Raw genomic sequence first — 25094 nt, 5'->3', positions numbered from 1 at the left:
TGTGGTTACTCTAGAACATTTTTACTACACGTGACGTCACGCTGGCGTTCCCCCCACCACTTTGAATCATACACCTGTGAGTGATCAACCTTTTGTCTACTAACGTTGGTGATTAACTGTTTCAAAATTTTCCAAGTCAAAATCATATGGTCAATTCATTTTTGTTAGTTCGCAGGAGCATTTTATTCTCAATGAATAGTTTGCTAGAAAAATATGAAAGATATAGATTGAAACTCAGGGAGAATTTTTTTATTTCCACGAATATTACATGATTTCATCAATGGAGAGAAGATATGAAGTTTATATAACATGTGTTAAAACAAGAAACAAATTTTCAATTTTAAAAAATAATCTCTCGAAACATCCGAAATTCACATAATCAAAAAGAAACTATTTAAATAATTTACATTTTTAATTAACTTCAAAATTTTGTTCAAGAAATAACATATTACAATATTAATACCAGCTGTTATATTTAAATATAACAGTATGAACTGTGAAAATCCAAACACAGCTGTGTTTGAGAAGAAAATACCTAATTAGAACCGTACGAATTAAAACCTGACATGTATGAAAGCCTTATCCGTTTTCAGTAACGAACCGAACCAACCGAAAACGAACCGAACCGAATGAAACCGAATGCGTGTGAAGTTAGCCTAAGGCTCCACTCACACTCAAGTCGAGTAGAGACTGCGACTCTAGTCTCTTCTCGACCTGAGTCCCTTAAGTGTGAGTTGAGCCAAAGAGCTCAAGATTATCAAGAGTGGAGCAAATATATTTCTATACTATAATAAAAGAAAGAATAAAAACTTCGTCAAGTTTTTCTTACGTCTTATTATTTTATCTGCCGATGTTGTTACATTAGTGTCATTTGCATTGTGAAATAAAAATAATAAATTGGCTTATACAAGTACGAGATAGGACAATTATGTTAAGGTGCGTACAGACTTTCGCTCTGCTCCGCAACCGAACGTCACTCCAGCAGAGCGTTTGATGATCGACCGGGGAACAACAGTGGTTCGACCGGGGAACGCGAGAAGATCTAACATCTTCCGTAACGTTCATGATGGGTGCGTGGGCGGCGCGACTGTGGTTCGATGGAGGAACGAGGGCGGTACGAGGGAGGAGCGTACTCGGTGCGGGTTGAAAGAGCGTATATGTGTACGCAGCTATAGACGCATCATCACGTCTGAACTACTGGACTGATTAACTTGAAATTATGCATATAGATTCTTAATTAAACGTGGATGGTTGTAGGCCTTTTTTCAATTCTTCAAGATTTTATTACGTCAAGTTTTCAGTTTGTCAAGTTTTAGAATAGACCCTTGAGGAGCACGGGTTTCCTGCTAGTCGATAATACAGTAGTTTTTTTAACAAAATATCTACTTGAACTCCAAACATTTCATTAATTCATTAGTTACAATAAAAATTTTGTAAATAATCAAAAAGTATGTAACGAAGCAAGAAATTCAATCATAACTTACACGACGTTAAAATTTTGAAAAGAGAGTATTTCGGCTTTTGATCGAGTCTGCTTCTCTCATAGAAACTCAAGTTCAATCTTAGGTTGTGTTTTATTTTCTGAATTATCAATTTTCAAACCACAAATGAAATGTAAAGGAATCTGTAGTATGAAAATTGATTATTCAGAAAATATAACACTTGACCTAAGTTCGAACTAGAGTCTGTATGAATTGGAAGATTAGAAGACTTAATCAAAGGAAGCTAAAAATAGTATAGGATAATAACATGATTCAAATAAAAATATTACAAATTAGTATTTGCAATATGTATGAATAATTTTAGATAATTATATAATATGATTAATACTATTATGTAGCACATAATAGACACTTCGGCGAAAAATTCTGAAATATGTAAGTTTTCAAGTGTTTTAATCTAACTTTGCCATAACTGTCTATGTTTTAGAACTGTTCCATAATGGAATAAAAACACAAATATCGTGAACTGTAGAATTTGACGATATATGTGTATTTTTATTTTATAACTGTGTCGTGTTTTCTGTGTATATTAGTATTAATAATATTATAATATACGATAATTATATGTAATTAATAATTATTATATATGATTGAGTTCATTACATAATAATTTAAAAAAAAATGAAAAATAACATATAACGAATTGATCAAACATACAGAATACAGATGAACAATATTAATTGAACAATCATGGAGAATACGGATTCAGATTTCAAATTCAATAATACGAATGAATACAGGATGGATTGAAATAATACTGACTGCTTGCTGGCGTTCGTTGAGAATGGACCAGAGCCGCGGGAACAGGTCGAGCCAGACTCGTTCGGCGAGCGGCGTGTCCATGTGGCAGAGCTGAATGGCGGCCAACAGGAACTCACTGGTCTTCACATCCTTCGCCTCCTCCAGGAATTTGGCCTGATGCGTGATCAGCTGGGTCAGTGCTTCCTGGCGACCGGCACTCTCGCTTTCCGACTTCAAGGTCACGTCACTCAGGTCCAAGTCCAGTTCCGTCTGCAAATTCAAATGTCTTTTATAGAGGCAATCAAGAGAGACTGAAATAATGATTAGTTGTCCTGAAGAATAACAGCATATTATACGTATAGTGTGGTCCACGCTATAATGCCAGTGGAGAAAGATAGGAGAACAGTGTTGCCGATTCTCTGCCTTGCTACGACCTTCTATAGAAGATAGCTGACACCGGTTTCATGTAATTATAACTGTTCATTCTTGTTTAAAATGATAAATTCTATTTTATGTGTCAAGAAAATAAATTTTTTAATGATTAAATTATGAATTTTCATAATTGAGGTTGAATATTTCTCAATTGATTACATTTCTACATTGTTAAAAAACGATCTGACAACGTTGCAGAGCTAGAAAAATTATAGGACCAGATGGTAGAAATGGGACAATGGGCCATATGAATAAAAACTGAGCATATGCTCATGAGCATGAGCATGGAGCATAAGGTTTTGCTCATGAGCATTAGGTAGAAGCATAAGCATTTGCTCATTTTTGTATGAATATTATATTATGAATAACCTTATGCTTCTGAACTCTGGAGCAAATGCTCACGTATTTTGAAGATTTTTCATCAGCTGATTCGTCTTACTTTGTTTTCATAATGAAAGGTTAGAATGTGCTACTCACGTAAGCGCTAAATATGCAAGTGTAAACACCGCTTGTGTTTGGTCGTCTGCTTTGTTCTCTATCTATAAATTGAGTTTTAGTTTAGTCGAGTTCTGAATTTTGGAATAATAGCGTGAAAAAATGTGATCTATATAATAATCTTCAACATAATCTTATAATCTCAATAGCCTTCTTAAAATTGTCTACACTCTCATCTTCTTAAATGCCTATTTCCTATTCTGTGATGGTTATCTTTATATCCGATAGGTATCTTTTGTATTTATTCTTTTGTAGGAATAATGGTGATTAAGTTGAATTTAAAAAGTTTTATAGTTCTCTACTATTGGTTGTGATCGTATCTGGTATAGTTTCCTCTTCCTTACACGAATTAGTTGTGCCATTTTAGTATAAGCAAAAGGTGTAAAGCTTCTCTAGACTAGACTCATCTTTTTTGAAGCATTTGCTTCAAAAGTTCAACAAATGCTCTAGTTTATTCATACAATTTTGAGCATACGCTTTTCTTTTGAGCAAATGCTCAAACTATTTTTTTTATGAGCATGAGCAAAAGGTTTTGCTCACGTTTATTCATAGAAAATGACGCATATGCTCAATATTTTGGAAGTATAAGCAAATGCTCAACTTTATTCATATGGCCCATTAAATTGGAAAAAGTTTGAAAATACTGTAATTATTATTATTATTATTATTATAATTTTATGGCCTTCATTGGACCACTGTAGTCAGTATCTTCCACCTTTACTCCGTCCTCTCTCAGCCCAATATTTCTTCATTCGTTCAGAAATTAATTTCCTTTCCTCGTCCGAAATCACTCTTCCCATTCTGTGTCTGACTTTGATCTGCAGTCTGGTCTGTTTGTCCTTCAGGATTCTGATGTTGTCCGACTTGTTCTTCAAATCTTCGAATGTTATATTCAACTCTCTCATATCTTCCTTGAGTTCGTCAATCCATTTTATATTTGTTTTACTTTTCCACAACTTTTCAATAATTCTTCTGCTTAGTCTGTCCTCCGAAGCTCTAATCAGGTGACCGAAGAAAGATATTCGCTTTTTTTTTATTGTACTTGTGACAGGTTCAATTTCTTTGTAAACAGTTTCGTTGGAAGCTAATCTCCAGTGTCCATCTACTGGAAAATACTGTAATATTTTATTCCATCAACATTAGACTACAAGAACCACAATTTTTATAAACTGGAATTTGAAACGACAAAATATCATTTGAGATTATTTTGAAAAATAATATCTTCTATTATTTTATGAAATTGCATTGACCCAAACAAAATAAGGGAAGGACATTCAACTTTTATATTTCAAAACAACTCACTTCAGACCAGTGGTTTTTAAAAATACTTTATTATCTTGCAAAAATGTTGGAATAGAGAAAGAGGTTTAATTCAATCGCAGCTAACTCTCTGTGTGGCCGGTCCAAACATGGTTAGGCACACTTCCAGCATGATTTTCAAGTTAATTGAAAAATGATGATGACACGGAGGAAGATTAACTTACTTGGTTCGTCTCCATTGCAGATGAGTCAACATCACTCGGCTCTTCTTTGATCGGCAGATAAATAGCGAACTTATCCCTGTCGGCTTGGTCGGCCATATTAATGACGGACGTCACACTTGGCAACAACGGAGAATCTTCCGACAGCTGGATCTGATAATCTGAAATTAATATTCAAAAATAACTAATAACAGTAAATGCTTTATTTTGAGATTCATTGATTTAGTATAAGAGTAACAATAACAAATGAATATCTTATAGAAAAAATTAGATATCACACCATGATTACGACATTCGATGCCAAAAAGTGGCAAACTATTCTGCACGAATTTAAAAATATTTAACAAAATCCTATTGAATTAAGCGAGCAATTTCTGTATATATTTATATACTGGTTATTTATGTACAACGGATCTCGAAAACGGCTCTAACGATTTCGATGAAATTTGCAATATAGTAGGTTTATGATATAAAAATTCGATTGCACTAGGTCTCATCCCTAGGAAAACTCGCTGAACGACATTAAAAGGATAATTCATCCTTGGAAAAACAGCTGAGAATTTCGTAGTCTGTGGGAAATGGAAGTGAGTGAGCGAGTGCATCTGTGGAAAATCAAAATATCTCATCCCCGAAATTCATTAGCTGACGTATAGCCAGCTGTAAAATATAAACACAATCTAAAAGATGAAGAAACCTTAAGGGTTTGAAAGGTAAAATTATTCATAATTAATCAGTTTAATTAATGATAATTTACAGTTCCAAGTGATTAGTGAGAGTTATTTTGTCATTTTCGACTATAGAAAGGTCTATCCAACGAAAGTACGTAGAATAGAGTAGTATAAATTTAGGTACATACAATATATAAATAGTGTATTGTAGGTAAACTGGGTCCATCATTTTATAAACCTTTAGCACACCTATTGCAGACTAGCACTGATATGAATGAAACTTATGAAAAGTTGTCAACTACTGTTTATACTCAATTCCTTTATTTAAATCTACTTAAATCCTTTATTTAGGATTTTCGTTAAATAATAATTATATATTAATTAGCATTTGAATAAATGCATTCTCTATTTAATTCCATCTGTAATTCCTTATTATTTAAAAACTATTGGTAGTGATTGGCAACCTCTTTTTAAAAATTGCTCGTCAAAATTCATTTCTAATCCCAAAATTTTTGTTCTATTTAACCAACCTTTAGTTTGTTTTATTCATTGAGAAAATAGCCAGAAAATAGAATTCAAACATACTCCACTAGAATTATACTAAAACAAATCAAAATAAACGTGGAATATCTATTTTGATAATTGAAAGGCATTCAACACAACAAAACTCAAAATTACACTTGAAAATGGCTTTTGAAGATTTAAAACTAGTTGTGTTGTGATAGAATGAAAATGTACTTCATATCTCTTGTTGTGTTTCAATAATTTTAGTAGCCCTAAAAAGAAAAGTGCTCTTTCAACAAGTTTCAAAGATACTTACTTGAATCAGCCGAGACCAGTATAAGCTCGATACATTGTTTGAGCCAATAGTGCGCTCCCATGGGCTCCCAGTTTTGTGAGCTGATCATGTACATCAAACGGTCATACAGCCGCTTCCTCATCGACGAGTCGAATATCTCGAAGAATTTGGCTCTGATTGAAGGATTTGAACACCTCAGTCCAGCTAGGAAGGCGTATTCCAGTTTCGCCGTCAGCTCTGAATTTTTCAGACTTTCATCCCTGTAAGAAAATAATGTTTTAGAACATATCAAGCATCAATTACAATTGGAACCTATATTGGAAAAAGTTATGAGAGAATAGATGGGAAGAGAAAGGTTGAGTTGTTTCAAAATGTATAGCAAAAATGAATTTTATCACTGAATTGAAACAAGGATTATACTCGGAGGTTTATTCCTACATATTCTTCAACATACCTTATATCATTAGAAGATGAGAAACGCATTAGTTGAATTTATGAGAGTATAGAATTCAGATCTTAATATCAATAACCAAATAAACTGAAGATACTTAATTGTTTCGGATCGCTTGCACTCCAATCCTATTCAGAGATTTTTAGCTTGCCCCAACATTTCTAGACGTCCAATCAATGGAGAGAAAAACACTATATCATGACTAAGAATATTAACATATTATTAAAAATTTGGCTTAGTGGTTTTGTGTTTTGTTTAGGTTTTGTATATGTTTGGACTTTTTAACATCAAAATGAACTTTATTCCGAAGTGAAATGTGTAAATTTAAAGTATTTTGCTCACTATAACCTTGGTGTCCGGTTTCCCATTAGGAAACTTTGGACTATATACGTTGAGGGGGAAACTACCCTTGGGTCACCCCACCATTCAAAGCCATACGCTAATAATAAAAAATTAATAATAATAATTTCTGTGGATGTTGAACGACACATCCAGAGGAGTTTATTCATAAATTCAGAAACATTACATATTATTTTTTCATACATTTTCAATAATATAACAATATTCAAGGTTTACAAAATGATACCTCACTATATAATATATGTGTCGAGGTTACCATCAAATTAATACAAATTTATGCTACAACAGATAATACAAAAATTCCAAAAAAAAATTAAAACTATATCTATTACCCTAAGCATCAACTAGCACAATGATACTAAACCGAGGTACTATTTTCTACCTATAAATAACATTATTTAAAAGAATACTACTCAAAATCTAAATCCCACTTACTATTAGTTCCTCACTACTTTGTATCCCAATACTGAATAACCAGTGTCTAATTTTTCTTTTGAAGCTATTGAAATTTTCCTTTCCTTTGATTTCTAATGGTATTCTATTAGATATTGTATGCCCTAAATATCCTAGTGATCTTTGCGCAAATGCTGTATTCATTCTTGGTACTTCTTGGTTGTAACGTTCTCTTATTCTAGTATTATGGCTATAATTTGGTTCCTATATTGATGTTTTTTCATATACCCTAATAACAACAATATATACAATTGCCTAACACTGAGTACTCTATTTTCTATAAATAATTCTACAGTTGAAAACCGGATTTCCCTGTTTCCCATTATTTTCAAAATGCGTTTTTGAGTTTTAAATAATGGATCTATAAAACTGGAGTTAGCTGCACCCCAAACTAACAGACCGTACCTTAAAAGAGATTCAGCTAATGTTAAGTATACAGTTTTTAACATTTATTTGTCTATGATATGCCTTAATTGATAGAATTTGTATATAAGCTTCCTTATTTCGGCAGTTGTATATGTTATGTGCTTGTTCCATTTCAATGAATCATCTACTATTATTCCTAAATACTTTATATTGTCAGAACGTTCTATTAGTGGGCAATTTCAATTATTGTTACTATTTCTATCACAATTATTATGAAGCTTCATTGTTGTCATGTGTGGTTTTGTGCTATTTGTTAAAGAAAAAGTTAAAAATTTTGTTTTTTCTGAATTCAATGACAATAAATTATTTCTTAACCAACTAGTGATTTTTGTGAGTTCTATCTCTGCTGTTTGGAACACTTCTTTCCAGTTGTTTCCTTGAAAAAGGAGTGCTGTATCGTCAGCAAAGGCTAAAACTCTACCTTGAATTTGAATGGAGCACAACTCATTTGCAAAGATCGAATACAAAATTGGTCCTAAAACTGTTCCTTGAGGTATTCCGAACTTCATGGAACCCTCTGCACTCATATGGTTCTGCACTCATATTATGAACTCTTCCTTTGTATAGAGGACTTTTGCAACAAAATCAGTTTTCAATCTACCTCTGAATTTCAACCTTGTGCCAATTTTTGTGACGAAGTCTAAAAAAAAATAATATATTAAAATTATGTGGATAATTTACAGTTGATTTGAAAAACAAATTGTTTGAATTCACATAGATTGGGGCCCTGTTGCACAAAAGCCTTTTATATTTTTATTATGATTGAATTCCACCGGAGCCAATCTGAGAAAGTTTTTCTGGGTAAAGGCTTCTCTGGTAGGTTTTCTTGCCATTTTAGGCTTGGCGCACACCAGTTAGTCAAGACAAGACAAACAAGACAAGACATGATTAGACACGTTAAGTCACAATACTTCACATAGCTGCTTGCGACGCAACTCACACTGATTAGTCATTGCAATTAGACACATCTTCATAAGCAACTATGTGAAGTATTGTGACTAATCGTGACTAGTCTTGTCTTGTCTAACCGGGATTAAAAGATGACAGACTTTTGTCCAACCGGGTGTAGGAGTTTGAACAGTTGGTTTACCTGTAAACAGTATTGACCAGCTCTAGAAATTGACAGTTGAGTTCCGGGCGTTTTTCGACACAGTGCATCATTTTGACCAAGAGCAGAGTTTTCTCCTTGATATGCGGACCACCGGCCGGTAACTGCGCAGCCGCACTGGCTCCAACTTTGTTGCTGCTGTTACGCATCCATTCCTCAAGAATCTGTAGAAAAAAACAATTTGAGAAACTCACAAACTCAATTGAAAACGTTTCAATACACTAAATCCAAAAAAAGGATTCTTATTCTTATTGATATGAAACAGGCAGGAAATGTTTGAAATAAGAAACACCCCCGACTGGATTGTCCAAAAATGAGATCAGAGGGCTCGCTTCGCTCGCCTGCATTTTTCATTTGAGCATGCTTCATTCCATCAGAAAGTCAAAGTACTGAGAAAACGCAGAAACTTTGAGAAAAAAGGTGGAAAAACGCTGATTTTGGGCGTATCTTTGATGAAATATTAAAGTCACCCCATCACAAAATTTTTAGACCCTAGCTAAACCTTTGTACCAAATTTGAACATTTTCTGTCTATTACTTGATGGAAGAACTGAGAAAACGCAAAAAACCGCTAATTTTGGCATTATTTCAAATTCCTTCTAACACAACATTATTACACCCCAGCTGAGTTTCTGTACTAAATTTGAACAATTTCTGCTCATTTGTTCTCGATAAATCTGAGAAATAGCAAAAAACGCTAATATTGAGCGTATCTTTGACGTTATTGCAAATTTCTTCTAACACAACATTATTACACCCCAGCTGAGTTTCTGTACTAAATTTGAACATTTTCTGTTCATTTGTTCTCGATAAAGCTGAGAAAACGCTGAAAAAAAGCAGATTGTGGGTGTATCTTTGGAAAATTTTCCAAATCCGTTCTTAGTGCGCCTCTAAAGGGCCAACTGAACATACCTAACAAATTTGAACGTTTTTGGTCCGATAGATTTTTAGTTCTGCGAGTGAGTGATTGAGTCAGTGAGTGAGTGCCATTTTGCTTTTATATAATATATAGATATGCAATGTTAATATTTCTGAATATTTGAAGCAGAACATTAGTTTGATTTATAAGAAAATAGAATTTGAAACATTTTTTACAAAAAATATTTTAAAACTTTTGTTCTCTGGAATAGAACATTTTATGTTTGAAAACCACATATTTAATAAAATAAAATTAGAATATTTGAAGCAAAACGTTAGTTTGATTTATAAGAAAAATGAATTTGAAACATTTTTTCACAAAAAAATGTATTTTAAAACTTTTGTTCTCTGGAATAGAACATTTTATGTTTGAAAACCACATTTTTAATTTACTGTGAAATTTGATGTACCAATCTGAAACTTGTGGAGTAAACCAGTGGTCCAAAATTTTCCATTTACCTTGATGATGGCCTTCATTACTTTGAAATCTTTAGTGCTCTCGATAAGGCCGCACAGAATAGTTCCGATGAATTGTTTCCTTGTCTCTTGTGTCATTATGCCAACTCTATTCTTCACTAGATCCAAGCTCAGTATCAGAAGTTCGCTTGGTCCTGCAATGAATTTCGTTATCAAAATTAATACATAGATTGGCAAAGAGATTAACATATCGCAAATAACTATTAAGCTCAACTCACACTTACGCGACTCAGGTCGAGAAGAGACTCGACTCTAGTCGAGAGCATGTGTTTCCAAATGGTGACACTCAGACCAGTCGATTCTAGTCTCCGCGACTGTCACCATTTGAAAGCACATGCTCTCGACTAGAGTCGAGTCTCTTCTCGACCTGAGTCGCGTAAGTGTGAGTTGAGCCATACATAATAATGATGCATTGAATCACATACGATACCAAATTATCCTAATATCAGGAATCGAATACTTTCAGAATAACTAGCTGGTATTGCGATAGAATTTAAATTCATTTGTTCAGTTTTATACTGAGAGTGATGTCCACATGAGGTCAGGCTTGTGCGTGGGTAATGAGACAAGACGGATGATGTTGAGAGGTAAGTGGACCTTCAGCTAAAGGTAGGTTCCTAATTATCTAAAAATAAGAGCTTTCATTCTCAGTTATCTCACTCAACGAGAACACGATGCAAGAGTTAGGCTGGCCACTAACGACATGACAAGTGTGTATAAATTGTTGTGTCATCTCAGCCAAAGGCTTGGTAAATTATTTTTTGAGGTTAGGTTTTGGTATCTTCAATCTTTGTTGTTTGATTTTTCATCGCTACTCTATTTGAGGTATCGCTACTCTATTCTTGTGTCATTATAATTTGTAATTATCAAGTGGTTTAATTATTGTTATTGGTTGTTTATTTTATGTTAGAAGCCTCTCGCTGATGACAAAACATGTGTGTACACAATATTGTCCTGTCGTTAGTGGCCATCCTCATACACATCAAGACAACACGAAGTAGAATAATCAAATTATCAGTTCCTGAAATGTAATTTAATTGAACATGATTCAAGGTGAAGCTAGTGAAATGCTACGGAAAATATTGTATAATTGACCTGGATTTTCTTGGGTGTTTGTGCTTATATGTTCCTTGGCCATCCGCTGGATTACGCGGACAAACTGCACAATGTGCCGGTCAATGTATCCGGGATTGCTGACGCAGGCTGCCTTCAGCATCATGATTGTACCAAACAGCGTCGCTGACGGCGCCGACGCAGTCCTCTCAAAGTTGGCGATTCCTTCGAATATTACCTAATATAAATAGAACATTCTTATCATTATACTAGTTTAAAAAGATTTCACCAAACAATTTTCATAAAAATAAGAGTTTATTCAACATGCTTCAATCAAGAGATATTTATTAATCATTTACCAAATACAAACAAACGCGGAAACAATACATCCGAAGGTCAATTTTGCTTTCATAACAAATGATGGAATCCAAAGGTACGTAGGCCTACAGACCTAAGCGCCACGAACACGTGTTATTCACTTTTCAGCAGCTAATGCTGTGATTATTATAACTGTATATTACTGTAAAATTTTATTTTACTATTGTCATTTCACATCAGCTATGATTATCATGCTATGCTTTCATTCTGTTCAGCTTTTTGTGCTATCTTGAAATATAGTAGCACTATAATGAGAAGGCATAATAACAAAAGTTTTGAATTGTCCCCCCTGAAGATGACACCATAGGTGTTGAAACATGCTTGTAGCTTTTTTATGAATTCTTAATATTTTTAGTCAATATTCTTGTGTTTTGTTATGAACAAATATCACTATATCTCACCAAAAACAGTGTCTGAAGTAACAAAATGTAATAAGAAAATAATAGAGATAAGGTAAAACTGTATTCATTACAAAATGTTCAATGATTATACAATAAGATCACTGAAAAATGTTGTTTATTGTTCTTTCTGTGTTATTGTCGAAGATATCTATATTGAATAAGAATTACATCATATTAAGTCTTCATATCAGAAATATTAAGGTAAAGTATTGATTCTGAAAATATCAAGTTGTTTTCATTCAATAATGTATTGTGAGTTGTACGAGATTATATCAGTTGCATGATCTATGATAATTTACAATGTTACATAGTTTTTAAATAAAATCGAGATGACATGAAAACAATGAATCTATAATAAATGCTTTAGCTGTTAGGAGAAGATTAGTTCGAATTAAGCTTTCTTCTCATATCTTTGAAATCAAGGCGTGTTTGCTAGTTCTTCTACAGATTCAGAAGAATATTCTATCCGCAGCATATTCAAATTGAATATCTCAGAGTTTTGATATAGTATGTTGAAGTCGAGATAACTGAGTGACTTAATGATAGATTTGATAATCCACATAAGAATATCTTGAATTTTCTTGATAAATAACTGAATACAATTACAGCATATGAACACAATAGCAAAATTTTATTTAGATAAAGTAAAAAAGAGAGAGGTTTGAATTAGTAAATCCTTATTTACCTTTCCAACATTTGAATATAGAAATTCCAGTTCCTCGTGCTTCGAAGCCATTTGGGAGTTGGAAGGCTCAGTTGGGAATATTGTCATCAGACGAGAAAGTAGAGCGTGAGTCAGCCTTATAACCTGCAGGTAACAAAATATCATTGAAAATATAATAATTAGTTGATAATTTAGAGGAATCATTAGTCATGAGCAAGCTTAGACTCAAGGGCATGTGCACACAGGAAGTGTTCAGGCGTTCCGAGTTTCAGCGGTCGTAGAAGGGTATTGATATAGGTACCTTTACCTAATGATACCTATCATTTTTACTCATTGAAGAAAACAAATCTGCTAGATTCACTTGATAGGGTCCTTCCTATGTTTGGTTCTAAAGCATCTACATTTGAAAATTTTCTTCGTAAAAACAATTAAGAACTGAAAATGTTGTAAAGGGAACAACTACAAGACTTTACCTACTTCGGACTAAGTGTACCTCATCTAAATTTGGGACAACACTTAACCTACTTCGGACTAAGTGTACCTTATCTAAATTTGGGAGAGGAATAGCACTAGGTTACCTTATTTACCTTAGGTATCCAAGGAATATACCAAGGTTAACTTAGGTTTCGCTCCCTATAATTTTTGATGATGTACTTATTGTATGAACCAATGAAGGGGTTTTTATAGAATTACTAAAATCTGTACAAACCCTAGTTTGCAGTATGGGGCTTTATGACCATGTTATTACATACAAGAATAGGACCGTCTTCTTTTTTCGTATTTGCCATATTTCTATCGATTCTGTCAGGAACCCACCATCACGAATAATAATAATAATAATATCGATTCTTTCAAAATTACCCACGCTTTCTTTTTCGCTATTCTCTCACACAACAAGCTCGCAGGCTTTCTGGTTTCTGTGAAATCTGGGAGCACTGTACTCCATAAGCGAAGTGCTGCAATCTATTGTTTGCACAGACTATAGCAGGTTAACTCTTAACTATAGTTTTTTCAGAGACAAGACAGGGTTCGGTTAGTCGGTTTTTTAATTATGTCATAATCAAGTGTCCAAATTATAATATATGAAGAATGACACTTGATTATGACATAATTAGCCGAAACCGGTCGTGACTTAAAGAATAAAGGATAAAAATAGCATTTGAATAATTGCAAATTATTAATTGCAATTAAATATCTCAGTAATTTCCATCCAACCGATATCTTGCAGTAGTCTGTGCTGCCTGATTTCAGCACAAAAATACTTCAAATCTATCTGTGTGTTAGACAGAAACCGACCACTTACCTTCGTATTGGAACTAGATATGCAGGCGACAATGCCCTTCTGGAGGGGCTTGCATGTGGCGAGCACCTGCTCCTTCCTCATGACGGAGAGCAGGAAGGTGAAGAGCTCGAGCGCTGTTGCCACGTTGCCGAGGTTCACCTTGTCCGAGTCGACGGTGGCCAGCACCTTGTCGAGCCAGGCGAGGCGGAGGTCGAGGCTGTGTTGCGGCCACACGTCCGGCTTCAGCGCCATGCGGATCAGCGACACGCAGCGACGAGACAGCACCTCGCCCGGAGACGGCATGCCGGTCGGTGTGCCGTCGTTCACCTGGCAATGCGATCACTCAGTGAACAAACAAATCATAAAATATCCGAGTGAAGGTGTGCCGTCGTTCGCCTGGCAATGCGATCACTCGATAAACAAGCAAATCATAAAGTATCACTGGCATAATCTAGAGGATGAGTCAAAGGTAGGTAGCCTTTCGTCGTTCACCTGACAATTAATTCCCACAGTAAAGAAACAAATACTAAAATGAAATGAGAACACACATATTTCGTCAAATTCAATGGTTTCGTGACCACGAAATTTTCAAGGATGTAACGGTTCTACAACATCGCCAGTGACTCAGTCAAATTTTCAAATACTAAAATATTACTCAGAAGATGAGACAATGGTAAGTAGCATTTGGTAAATGTTTGCAATAAATAAAGTAGTTCAACTGACAATGCAATCACTCGATGAACAAACAAATCATAATGTATCACTGGCATCAACTAGAGGATGATCGGCGTGCCGTCGTTTACCTGATAACGCAATTACTCAGTGAACAAACAATTCTTAAAATATCCGGGTGGTAAACAATCGTTCACCTGACAATGCAGTCACTCAGTAAACAAACATAAATCATAATCATAAAATATCACTGGCATCACTTAGACAACTTTGATCAACTCTAATCTATCGTTTAGTAACGCAGCGTTGGATTTGACATATATTCGCTGATGAAATCAAAATTTCTTAATGCTTAAAAATCATCAGATAGATGTTAACTGGAGATTATTAAACGAAGCGTGATAGAGGATGAGTCAGTAGGTTTGATTGGGGATCCTATTCTAATTAAAGATACTACTTTTCTGGGGTTTCAAAGCTTCAAAGTTTTTTGTTTGTCCTCCATCTCCAATTCAACTTCATTTTTTTAAAATTAAAGTGATACATGATTTCTATACAAAATTTCAAAAGAAAATTCATGGCAAAACATTGTTATCTCAAACAGTTTCAGAGATATTCACATTTAAAGGTACTTGACTAACAAATGATATACAATTTAAATAAATGAGTAGCCTACATTGAAATCAAATATTATTTTTCAAGTCTTAGTGAACACTGTAAGTCTTAGTTACGGTATCTGAGACAAACGACAAAGGATCTGGGTGCTATGAGATATGTACAATGGAAGAGAGTAGCAATGGACAGATTTGGATAGAAGGCTGCCAACCAATCAAACGATTGAGCTGAAAGAAGAAGAAGTAAACACTTATACTTTAGTAGTAACTACACACATCTTTAATGCTTTGAGCAGTAAAGATCTGTCAGATCTTCAATGTTTTCAATTGTTACCTGACAAGCAAACTTAGCAAGGAAGTTGACAACAGCGTCGGCATACTGTTGTTCGATGGGCCTGTGGGCGTTGGCCTCGAATTTGGCCGCCTTGGCGTTGACAGGTGCTCCGCTCGGCCCCGCCACCGCCAGCCGCTTCCAAGGCTCGCTGCTCTCATCGTTGCTGCAGCTCGCGTTTGCCTGACAAACATCACACACCACACATCACACATTAGTGCATCGAAAACAACTCATTCCATTCAATATGCAGGGTGTTTGAAAAAGAACTCCCTAGTTTTGATGTGTCATAGAATCTGTAAAAAGTGATATACACTATTCTAGTTTGAGGTGTTTGATTCAGTAACTGTCCAAGTATTGTCCCCCTGCAGTTGGCAGACCTGCTTGACATTAAGACGGTGCCAGGGAGCATTTCCTTCAGTTGGCACTCACTTTCCGGGAAGGTGGATAGGGAGAGATCGCCCAATTGCTTGGCCACCACGGAGCCCGAACTAAACCCCTCTGGACTTTTTCTTTTGGGGACACATAAAAGATGTTGTGTAGAGTGAAACAACCAAGACATAAACCATTTACCGGAAAGAATCGTCATGGCGGTTGGGACAGTTACACCTGATATGTTGGTGAATACATGGCGAGAGCTTGAATATCATCTTGGCTTGTGCAGGGCAACAAATGGATCCCATGTTGAAGTGTACTGATGTTGAACAAAACTTGAAGATTCTCTATTTCATTGTATGTACTTAGTGATGAAGTTTTCCATTAATTTACACATTAAATTTATACCTAAAACTAGGGAGTTTTTTTTTCAAACACCCTGTACAGTCCGGTTAATTTGAGATAAAATTATTACGCATTACGACGCCCCATGATTCTGAGAGAAGTGATATTCAAAAGAAAAACAAATCTTCGCGATGTTTCAAATTTTATCATATAAGTTAAATTTCCTTTTAATCCTGCAACCCTGAAGCTTTTTTAGTACTACTAAGATATCGGGGATGATATTCCACATCCAATTCTGACGTTGAATTGGAAATTTGAGAAAGTTGCAATTTTACATGATTTGGCAACCCTGTAATTTCTTCGGATGGAGGGCCAAGTCTCAACTTATTTTACACAAACTATAACTGTTTATTGTTTAAATGAAATAATGGGAAAAAAGTTTGAGAGCAGTTTCAAAGTCACCTCAGCCACATCGGATTCGTCCTTGATGCGTTGCAACTCCCACTTTATGATGACTTCGGCAAGCTCAACTGCCAACTTCCTATGTTCAATTGTTGCCGATGTACTGAATCCCAATCTTTGAAGCGAGTTCACCATATGTTGCACCATGTGGTGTCGAACATGGTAATACACCTACAAAAGAGGGATTGAATTGAATAAATCAATAAACAAACTCAAAGTCAAAAGTATGAGATGGAGACAATACTTCTTGAAATTCAGTATTATACAAGGACATTAGGAAACAATAATAACGCATTAATTTATTATCTATTGATAATAATTTTTTTTTATAATTTATTATAATTTATTTTTTATAATTTACTATTAATTTTATTGATAATAATTTATAATTTATTATCTAATTTATTAATCTATTGACAGAAAATAAAAAATGACGAATCTATTGACAGAAAATAAAAAATACATAATTTTATAATAAGATGACAAATATAAGTATAACAAATATACATTAGAACACTAGTATGTAATATAATATTATGAATTTAATTTATGGCACTGTAAACATAAGGTCCCTTGTGTGTTGGCAGAGAGTTGCAGCTGGCTTATCCTGCTTCAGTTCTGGTGAAATTCAAATTTATTGATGCTAAAGAAAATAACTAAACCTATTATAAAAACAAGATAAACAAGAAGTTAATAGAGTTATGTAATACGAATTCCATTTCACATTTTACAAACACTTTTGAAGCTCAAATATGATTGGAAAAAAATTATCTCTAATACAGTACTCTCTATTTGATCGATTCGATACAATCATTTTGAGAGAACTCATGTTAGGAAAAGCTTGTTCCATCGGGAATGAGATATTAACTTACTTTATAATGACGCACAACAAGCTGTAGAATGTGGAAGAGCTGTTGCATGGAATAGCCTTCTTCAACAATGATCTTCTTAGTCCACTGAACGAGCATCTTGTAGCCATCTTCCATGCGCACTGGAATGGCTGGAGTCAAAATGTCCAGAGCTTGTCGCACTACAAAGCGCACCTCAACCGCATGGGCATTCAATAGACTTTGGAAAACTGAAATGAAAAATACATCAAATTATTTTTGTATACTCAATTGATATCTTATAACATGAGACACTTTTAGTGCCCTTTTTTATGTGTTTATTTAAAGTAAACCTATAAGTGTCAAGATTAATGATAACGAATGAAGATTAAAGAAAGGAATGAAAAAGTTAATCATTTTATAAAATAAATTTATAATGATAGAGATACAGAAAACTAATAACTCGAGAAAGTAAGATGATTGCGTAATTTTATTCTTCAGAACAGTGACTATAAAGTAAGAAAATAATTATAATTGATTATAAAGTCACTGAGCACAAGAGCCAGTTAGATTTTAGCCTAAATAGAAGCCTTCTCTGAATGGTTCTTGTTCAAATTAATCATGATTGAAATTTTAACTGCTTTTGTGCAACCGGGCCTCTATATTCTTCAGCCAACTCCTGTTTCCCTATAGTATCAGTAAATTTGCATACAAAAGCAATAACAGCTAACCGTGGGCTGCAACTTGACTTGAAGAAAATTAATTATTAATAATATCTTATAATTATTAATCAGATTTATAGATTATGAAATCTATACTACTTTGTTGGCTTCAACCTCTTTTCTTCTTCTCTATCTTTCATGTATTCATTAATTTATTCACAGAGGCAACTTTCTACAAGTATTTAAAGCCTAGGTGATGATGAAGGGATGAATGATAATACAAACGTTTCTATTTGTGATGATTTAATGAATGAACCAATGAAGAAAAGAGATGATAAAAATTTAAGAGATGGTAAAGATGAAATAGAAGTTAAGTGTAGTTATGAAACTTGAATTAACTGTTAAATCGATTCTAAGAACCTACTTGCTTCCTACTACAGTCGAGTCAATATAAATATTATTTATACTTTACAGATTTAGATAGCCTACATACTTTTAGGTGAATTCAGATTTCTCATGTTCGAATCTCTAATTTCCCCAATAGTGTAGGAAGCAATCTTTTGTATAATTATATATATTTTTCTTGGTAGTCCAATTTTTATTTACATCCTCTACACAAATGAGCTAAATCGATTGAGACTCGTCTTCGCACACAGGCATCATAGCCCATGTGAAGGATATTCATCCTTTGTATTATTATTACTACTACTATTTTTCAAACATAGTTTGAGCCACGTATCATTGAAGAGGAAATAAATAAGTTGAACTGAATTGAATTGTCAAACTATTTGTTCAACATGTAGGCCTAAGTATCATTGAAGAGGTAATGAATAATTGAGCTGAATTGTTCAACTATTTGTTGACATTTGTTCAACTATTTGTTAGTTATTTGTTTAACATGTAGGCCTATGTATCATTGAAGAGGTAATGAATCATCGTAATTATTGAATTATAAGAGCAATTTTTGGGAGAAATCCTGTTTGCTTCCACGCTTTCATACATTAATGAATTATAACTGCGCTACCTTGGTTGAGTATCTTGACGTAGGGCTCAATGGGCATGGTGAACTTGGCGATGAGGTGCGCGAGCAGGAGATGGCCGTGATAGCGGGTGGCCGGATCGACGCAGTTGTTGGTGCGCAGTGACGGCCAGCCGTAGCGGATCAGTCGCTGCAGCTTGTTGCTGTTGTCGTGGATGTGCGGCAGGGCCTGCTCCACCAGCAGGCATGACAGCTGCAGGATTAGGATGCGAACACTGTCGCCGCAGCCCAGTGGGTTGTCTATGTCGATTATCTGCGAAAACATCAACACATTGGACGTGAATAGAGTTAATTTTACCCAACATAATAACGTATTTACTCAACATGAAACTCATACACTGGCTCAAAAATTGAATTTCAAAGTGGGTTGAGATCTTTAAATTATACATTTCTTCTATGGTAGAGCACACAACTTACAATAAATCGTAAACGTTTTATGGACCCTATTTACATTCTTCATTATTACAAAACAAGAGAGGAAAAATAAGATTAACCTTACTATTTGTTTCTTAAATTCAGATGCAAAAGTCCAAATGGGTTATGTTTTATCACCAAATCACATTTTTCTTCTCCAATCTCAAATATTCATCCCTAGGTTAACTTATGTTTCGTCAGATAATCGACATAGGAACTATAGTGAGGTTCACGTTATAATGGCAGTGGAGAAAGATATGAGAACAACGTTGTTAGATGTTAGATGAACAACGTTGTAATAGATTTTCATGAAATTTGACAGGTATGTTCCTTTTTAAATTGCGCGTCGACGTATATACAAGGTTTTTGGAAATTTTGCATTTCAAGGATAATATAAAAGGAAAAAGGAGCCTCCTTCATACGTCAATATTAGAGTGAAAATCATACTATAGAATTATTCATCATAAATCAGCTGTCGAGTTGACTATAAATTGCATGCCATGACGCATGCAATTCAATATCTCAATGTAACTTGGTAAAAAATTAGCAGCTGTGAAGACTATAAATTGCATGCCTCATTGAATACAATTTTCATGCACTATTAAATAGGATGCAAAGAACTTATAACAGCTCGTCTGGGCGCCTAGATGTCTTCTGGTTTTCTCGCGCTAAATTCCGGAAAGCGTTATATGATAATTAAATCTTGTGTACGCATGATCTGATCAAATAAATAGTTAGTGTATCAGTGTGGATGTGCTTATGGTTTAGGACGTCGTTATAACTGCGCGAGGTCTACTGTTCACAGAACTAATAGTATGTTCCACAGTAGGAGAAATGTCCAATATGAGGTCTCAATAATTGGCAACCCACTTTGAAATTCAATTTTTGATGTTTTTGACATATTCAATATTATAATAAATCCAAAATACGTTATTAGATTTACCTTATTGATGAATACAGTAATGATACTGTCCTGCGTATCATGGTGCGTTTTAATGGCAGTGCCATCATTCAGTTTATCGCCTTCGCCCCGTTCAAAGCAAACCGCAAAGCATGGAATGATAATCAACTGAAGAATCTTTGCTTTCAGCTCCTGAGATATGGTATTTGTTGGAAATAGCTCGACAAATCTGAAGAACGCTGATCGTTTCCATTCAACATTGAAACCACTGGCAACTGTGTTTTCCAGAAAATCTCGAAGAAACTGCAACACAAAAAGAAAAGTTATATTAAATGCTCAAAAGACAGTATACAGGGAAATGTTTGGAAAACAATTTTTGACCCCGCAGCTCTGTTTAGAGTAGTAAGGAGGTAAAAAGGCTCCAACCCTACCCCCCGTGCTACGGGGGCACAGGGAAAATAAACATATACAAGGAAATGTTTGGAAAACAATTTTTGACCCCGCAGCTCTGTTTAGAGTAAGTAGTAAGGAGGTAAACATATTAAAAGGCTCCAACCCTACCCCCGGTGCTACGGGGGCACAGGGAAAATAAACATATACAGAGAAATGTTTGGAAAACAATTTTTGACCCCGCAGCTCTGTTTAGAGTAGTAAGGAGGTAAACATATCAAAAGTTTCTAACCTTACCCCCTGTGCTATGGGGGCATGATAGTTTTCTTACAAGATTTTCCCAGTGGAGTTTTGGGATTTCTTCAATAGTTTACGAGATATCCGCCATTGAAAGAGTGAAATTTTTTAAACAGGCTAACATTTTTTCATCCAATGTTTTACTCTCCAATTGAATATTGAGGAAATAAATGCTCAACGTATGCTTCAGTTTTTAAGTAAATGGAAATTCAAGAAGCACATGTAAACATTTCGAATTATAGTATTGAACAATTGGCATGTTCACTCTGCTGGAATTACCTGAAAATCTGGCAATAGTCTATCACAGAACGCCCGGAGAAGTTGGAACAACAGATCAATTTTTGATGGGTGATGACTGAAGTAGTGCAATAGTATCTTCACAAGCAGCTTCGGTTCTTTCCAGTGCGGAAACTCTATATTTTCAATTTTCTTGTGTCGCTCCTGGAAAACAAAAAGTCATTTGAAATCTTGTGGAGTAGGACTATACAAGAATAGTAAATTATTATTTTAGTTGAGAGAGGAGACGTAGCAAACACGGATAACTATAGTAGTAAAGCAATATAGTATAATACGATACGATGTTTGTGGATTCTGAATTATGTAGTCTGAAGTAATTAATACTATAAGACGTTGGAGAGCCTGATATGGTGGCATTTGAACCCATACCTCTCTCAGCTACAATGTATTAAAAGTTGGTAGTGCTTCATCCAAGTGAATTGTTCGAGTTTGAATAGAATTCTGATTGCACAATAAATAAACACCTTCAACGGTTTATCAGAAAATGAACATTGTATGTTCAATAGCGTTTTATAATGTTATTTTCTACAAGAGATAGTTTGATATACTAAATATACTTTTATGTAAGCCTATATAAAAGTAATAAAAACATATTATGTATATGGTTGATATAATTTTACTTATTCAAAGGTTTAGGAAGATAGTGAACATACCTGGTATTGATCATTGCACCAAATTTGACGGTATGTTGCAACCAGTTGGTGCTGCGTAGAAAGCCATTGGTCATCAAGTTTGACAAGCAGAGAAACGATTCTGATGCTTTGATATTGCAGTTCAGCGTTTTTCTCTGCATCGCCTGTTGGGAACATTGGAAGTCGTGCTATTAGTTTATTGGAATTTTTCGACTTATCATATTGTATGTATTCAATTTCTCTTGTATCCTTTGTTCGTATGATTAATTTACCAAATCCAAATGTGTTATTCTTCTTTTTCATGTGTAAATCGTATAATTAATTAAAAATGTGACTCATATAGCCTAACCCAAATTTTTGAAGAAGTATAAATTGGAATAATAACAGTTTTGGGTTCAGCCTGTTGTTTAGGCTGCAAGTTTCATGATTGTAGGCCTACGCCTATGTCAATGTGAACAAATTATTTCCAATGCAAATTAGAATATATCAACATACAGCAATATATTATACTGAATTATACTTGTAAGAAATTAAAGAGAAGCAATTAGACAGTGAATTCGCTAAGTAAATTATATAGTAATTATATTTTCTCTTTTCATTCACTGTCAGTTTTAGAAAAAAAATGTTTGAGAAGTTGATTCTCGGGAAATGTATTCTCAAACGAATACATGGCGTCTAGATCAGTTCAAACTGTCAGAATTCCATATTATATTTACATATAATTATTACAATAAAAATTAATGTCAACCTTATTAGATTATTAGCCTAGGCGTGATATCTATGAATCAGTATGAGAACTAAATAATAAAGCAATTAAAAATGTAGACACTGTCAAACTCTAAATTCTTTGAATTTATGAAGCTCTAGTTTTCCGGCTTCAATTAAACTTATTTTTGAAAGTTTATAAAACTAAGGTATTACCTCTCAACAATTATACAGGGTGATTATAAAAGGACTTTACAACTTTGAAGGCACATATTTTTTGAAATTACTTACAGAATTGAGAAAGATGTCATTTTGTTTCAAAACACTTCAAGTTTAAGGTGTGCGTGTTATTTTGGTTCGATGTGACAGCCGTTGGTAATGCGACAATATATCCCACCGATAATCGATCTCTTGCCACACAAGTTAGCATATCAGGCGTAACTTGTGCAACCGCAGCGAATCCGAATGTGATCCGATTTCGTAGGTCATTGAGATTGCCTGGTAGAGGCGGAACATAAACCTTATCCTTAATGAAACCCCACAGGAAGAGATTTATCGGTGTTAAATCCGGTGAGCGAAATGGTCATGCAATTAGACCTGCACGGCCAATCCAGCGAAGTTGAAAGCGAATGTCTAGAAAATCCCAAACTTCTCCTTGGAAATGAGGTGGTGTACTGTCATGCTGAAGAAGATGTACAAGTGTCCTATAACTTTCAGCATGACTGTGCACCAGCTCATTTCCACGGAGAAATTCAAGTTTTTCTGGAACAAGACAATTGCTTTCAACTTAGCTGGATTTACCATGCAGGGCCAATTGCATGGCCACCTCGCTCACCAGATTCAACACCTATGGATTTCTTCCTGTGGGATTTCATTAGGGATAAGGTTTATGTTCCGCCTCTTATGTTTATGTTTATGCCACCGCGTCGGTCGCCTCGCTCAACCGCGTGACAACCAAGAGCCGAGACCTCGGCAGATTCTCGTCAAGTTTATCAGTTATCAAAAGCGAAGTTCTATAATATCGAATAGGCGTCAGTTGAGTGGTACCGGTTTCTCAGTGCAAGAAGATCTCACGCGTAAGCGTCACTTGTTTTTCCGGGAAATGTGTGGAAGAGTGGGTTTCAAGAACGTCTGGAGTCGTGATGGGCGTGTTTTTTGGAGGGACAACAACAGAGTCTTCTCTGAGTTCTCTAATGGCCCTAATAATAATGCGAATTCGGATCAGCTCGGTGATAGTCATATGTAAAGTACCGTAAGTAGTTTCATTGCCTACCAACCACTGATAATTATTACTTGGTGAGTTTATCATTGAAATGATTTTTCTTCTTCTTATTATTATTATTATTATTATTTATTTTTTCTCACTATTGTTTATTTTCCTTTCGATATTTATTTATTTCCATGAAGCTAATTTTCGACGAGTAATTAATAGAAGCCATATATTTTCCATACTTATGAACTTGATTTCACTGTTCTTTAATCTAACTCTGACAGTACTTTTGAATATGATTATTGCAATGTTAATTTTTATTTTTTCCGCTTCTCTGTGAACATGTATCCTTGTAATCTCAATATTCATTGAATTATGATCTCAATTAGAAGAATGATTGTAGTTTGATCATTATGATGATTATTATGATTGGTCATTATAGAATTTTTTTTTCATGATTACTTGGTGAGTTCATCATGGAAATGATTTATTCTTAATATTTTATTGAGATTAATATTTTATACGATTATTTTATTTTATAAGAATATTTTTTTTATTGGATTACTTGATTGATTTCACGCATTCTGTAATATTTAATAAATTTGCTCTGTTTAAGATTACTTAAGCCCACTGTTGTTCAGTAGTTATCTCACATCAAAGGGGGCTCAATTACGACGTCGCCTACGATTAAATTGAGATTATCGTTTAAATTTTTAATTTACCTTCCCAACTATTTGAAATAAATATTGATCTTTACTTGATTGATTTCACGCATTCTGTAATTTTTAATAAATTTGCTCTGTTTAAGATTACTTAAGACCATTGTCAGGGTACAC

General features: G+C 34.5%; 1 protein-coding gene across 1 annotated transcript in view; it reads right to left on the bottom strand.

The window, feature by feature from the left end:
* LOC111053487 (transformation/transcription domain-associated protein) overlaps window positions 1-25094 on the bottom strand; it is a 160447-nt gene that overhangs the window by 78335 nt on the left and 57018 nt on the right. The window contains 15 exon segments of the mRNA XM_039430392.1: window positions 2265-2513; window positions 4655-4812; window positions 6140-6378; window positions 8899-9080; window positions 10293-10444; window positions 11406-11601; window positions 12828-12950; window positions 14110-14415; window positions 15706-15885; window positions 16885-17055; window positions 17757-17962; window positions 19398-19665; window positions 20770-21030; window positions 21694-21855; window positions 22365-22507. Of these exon segments, the coding sequence (XP_039286326.1) occupies window positions 2265-2513; window positions 4655-4812; window positions 6140-6378; window positions 8899-9080; window positions 10293-10444; window positions 11406-11601; window positions 12828-12950; window positions 14110-14415; window positions 15706-15885; window positions 16885-17055; window positions 17757-17962; window positions 19398-19665; window positions 20770-21030; window positions 21694-21855; window positions 22365-22507 (2996 nt within the window).

Source organism: Nilaparvata lugens, chromosome 1, assembly GCF_014356525.2.
Source record: "Nilaparvata lugens isolate BPH chromosome 1, ASM1435652v1, whole genome shotgun sequence".
Taxonomy (NCBI): Eukaryota; Metazoa; Arthropoda; class Insecta; order Hemiptera; family Delphacidae; genus Nilaparvata; species Nilaparvata lugens.
Note: the sequence above shows the minus strand (reverse complement) of the source record. Positions and strands in the feature narration are given on the sequence as shown.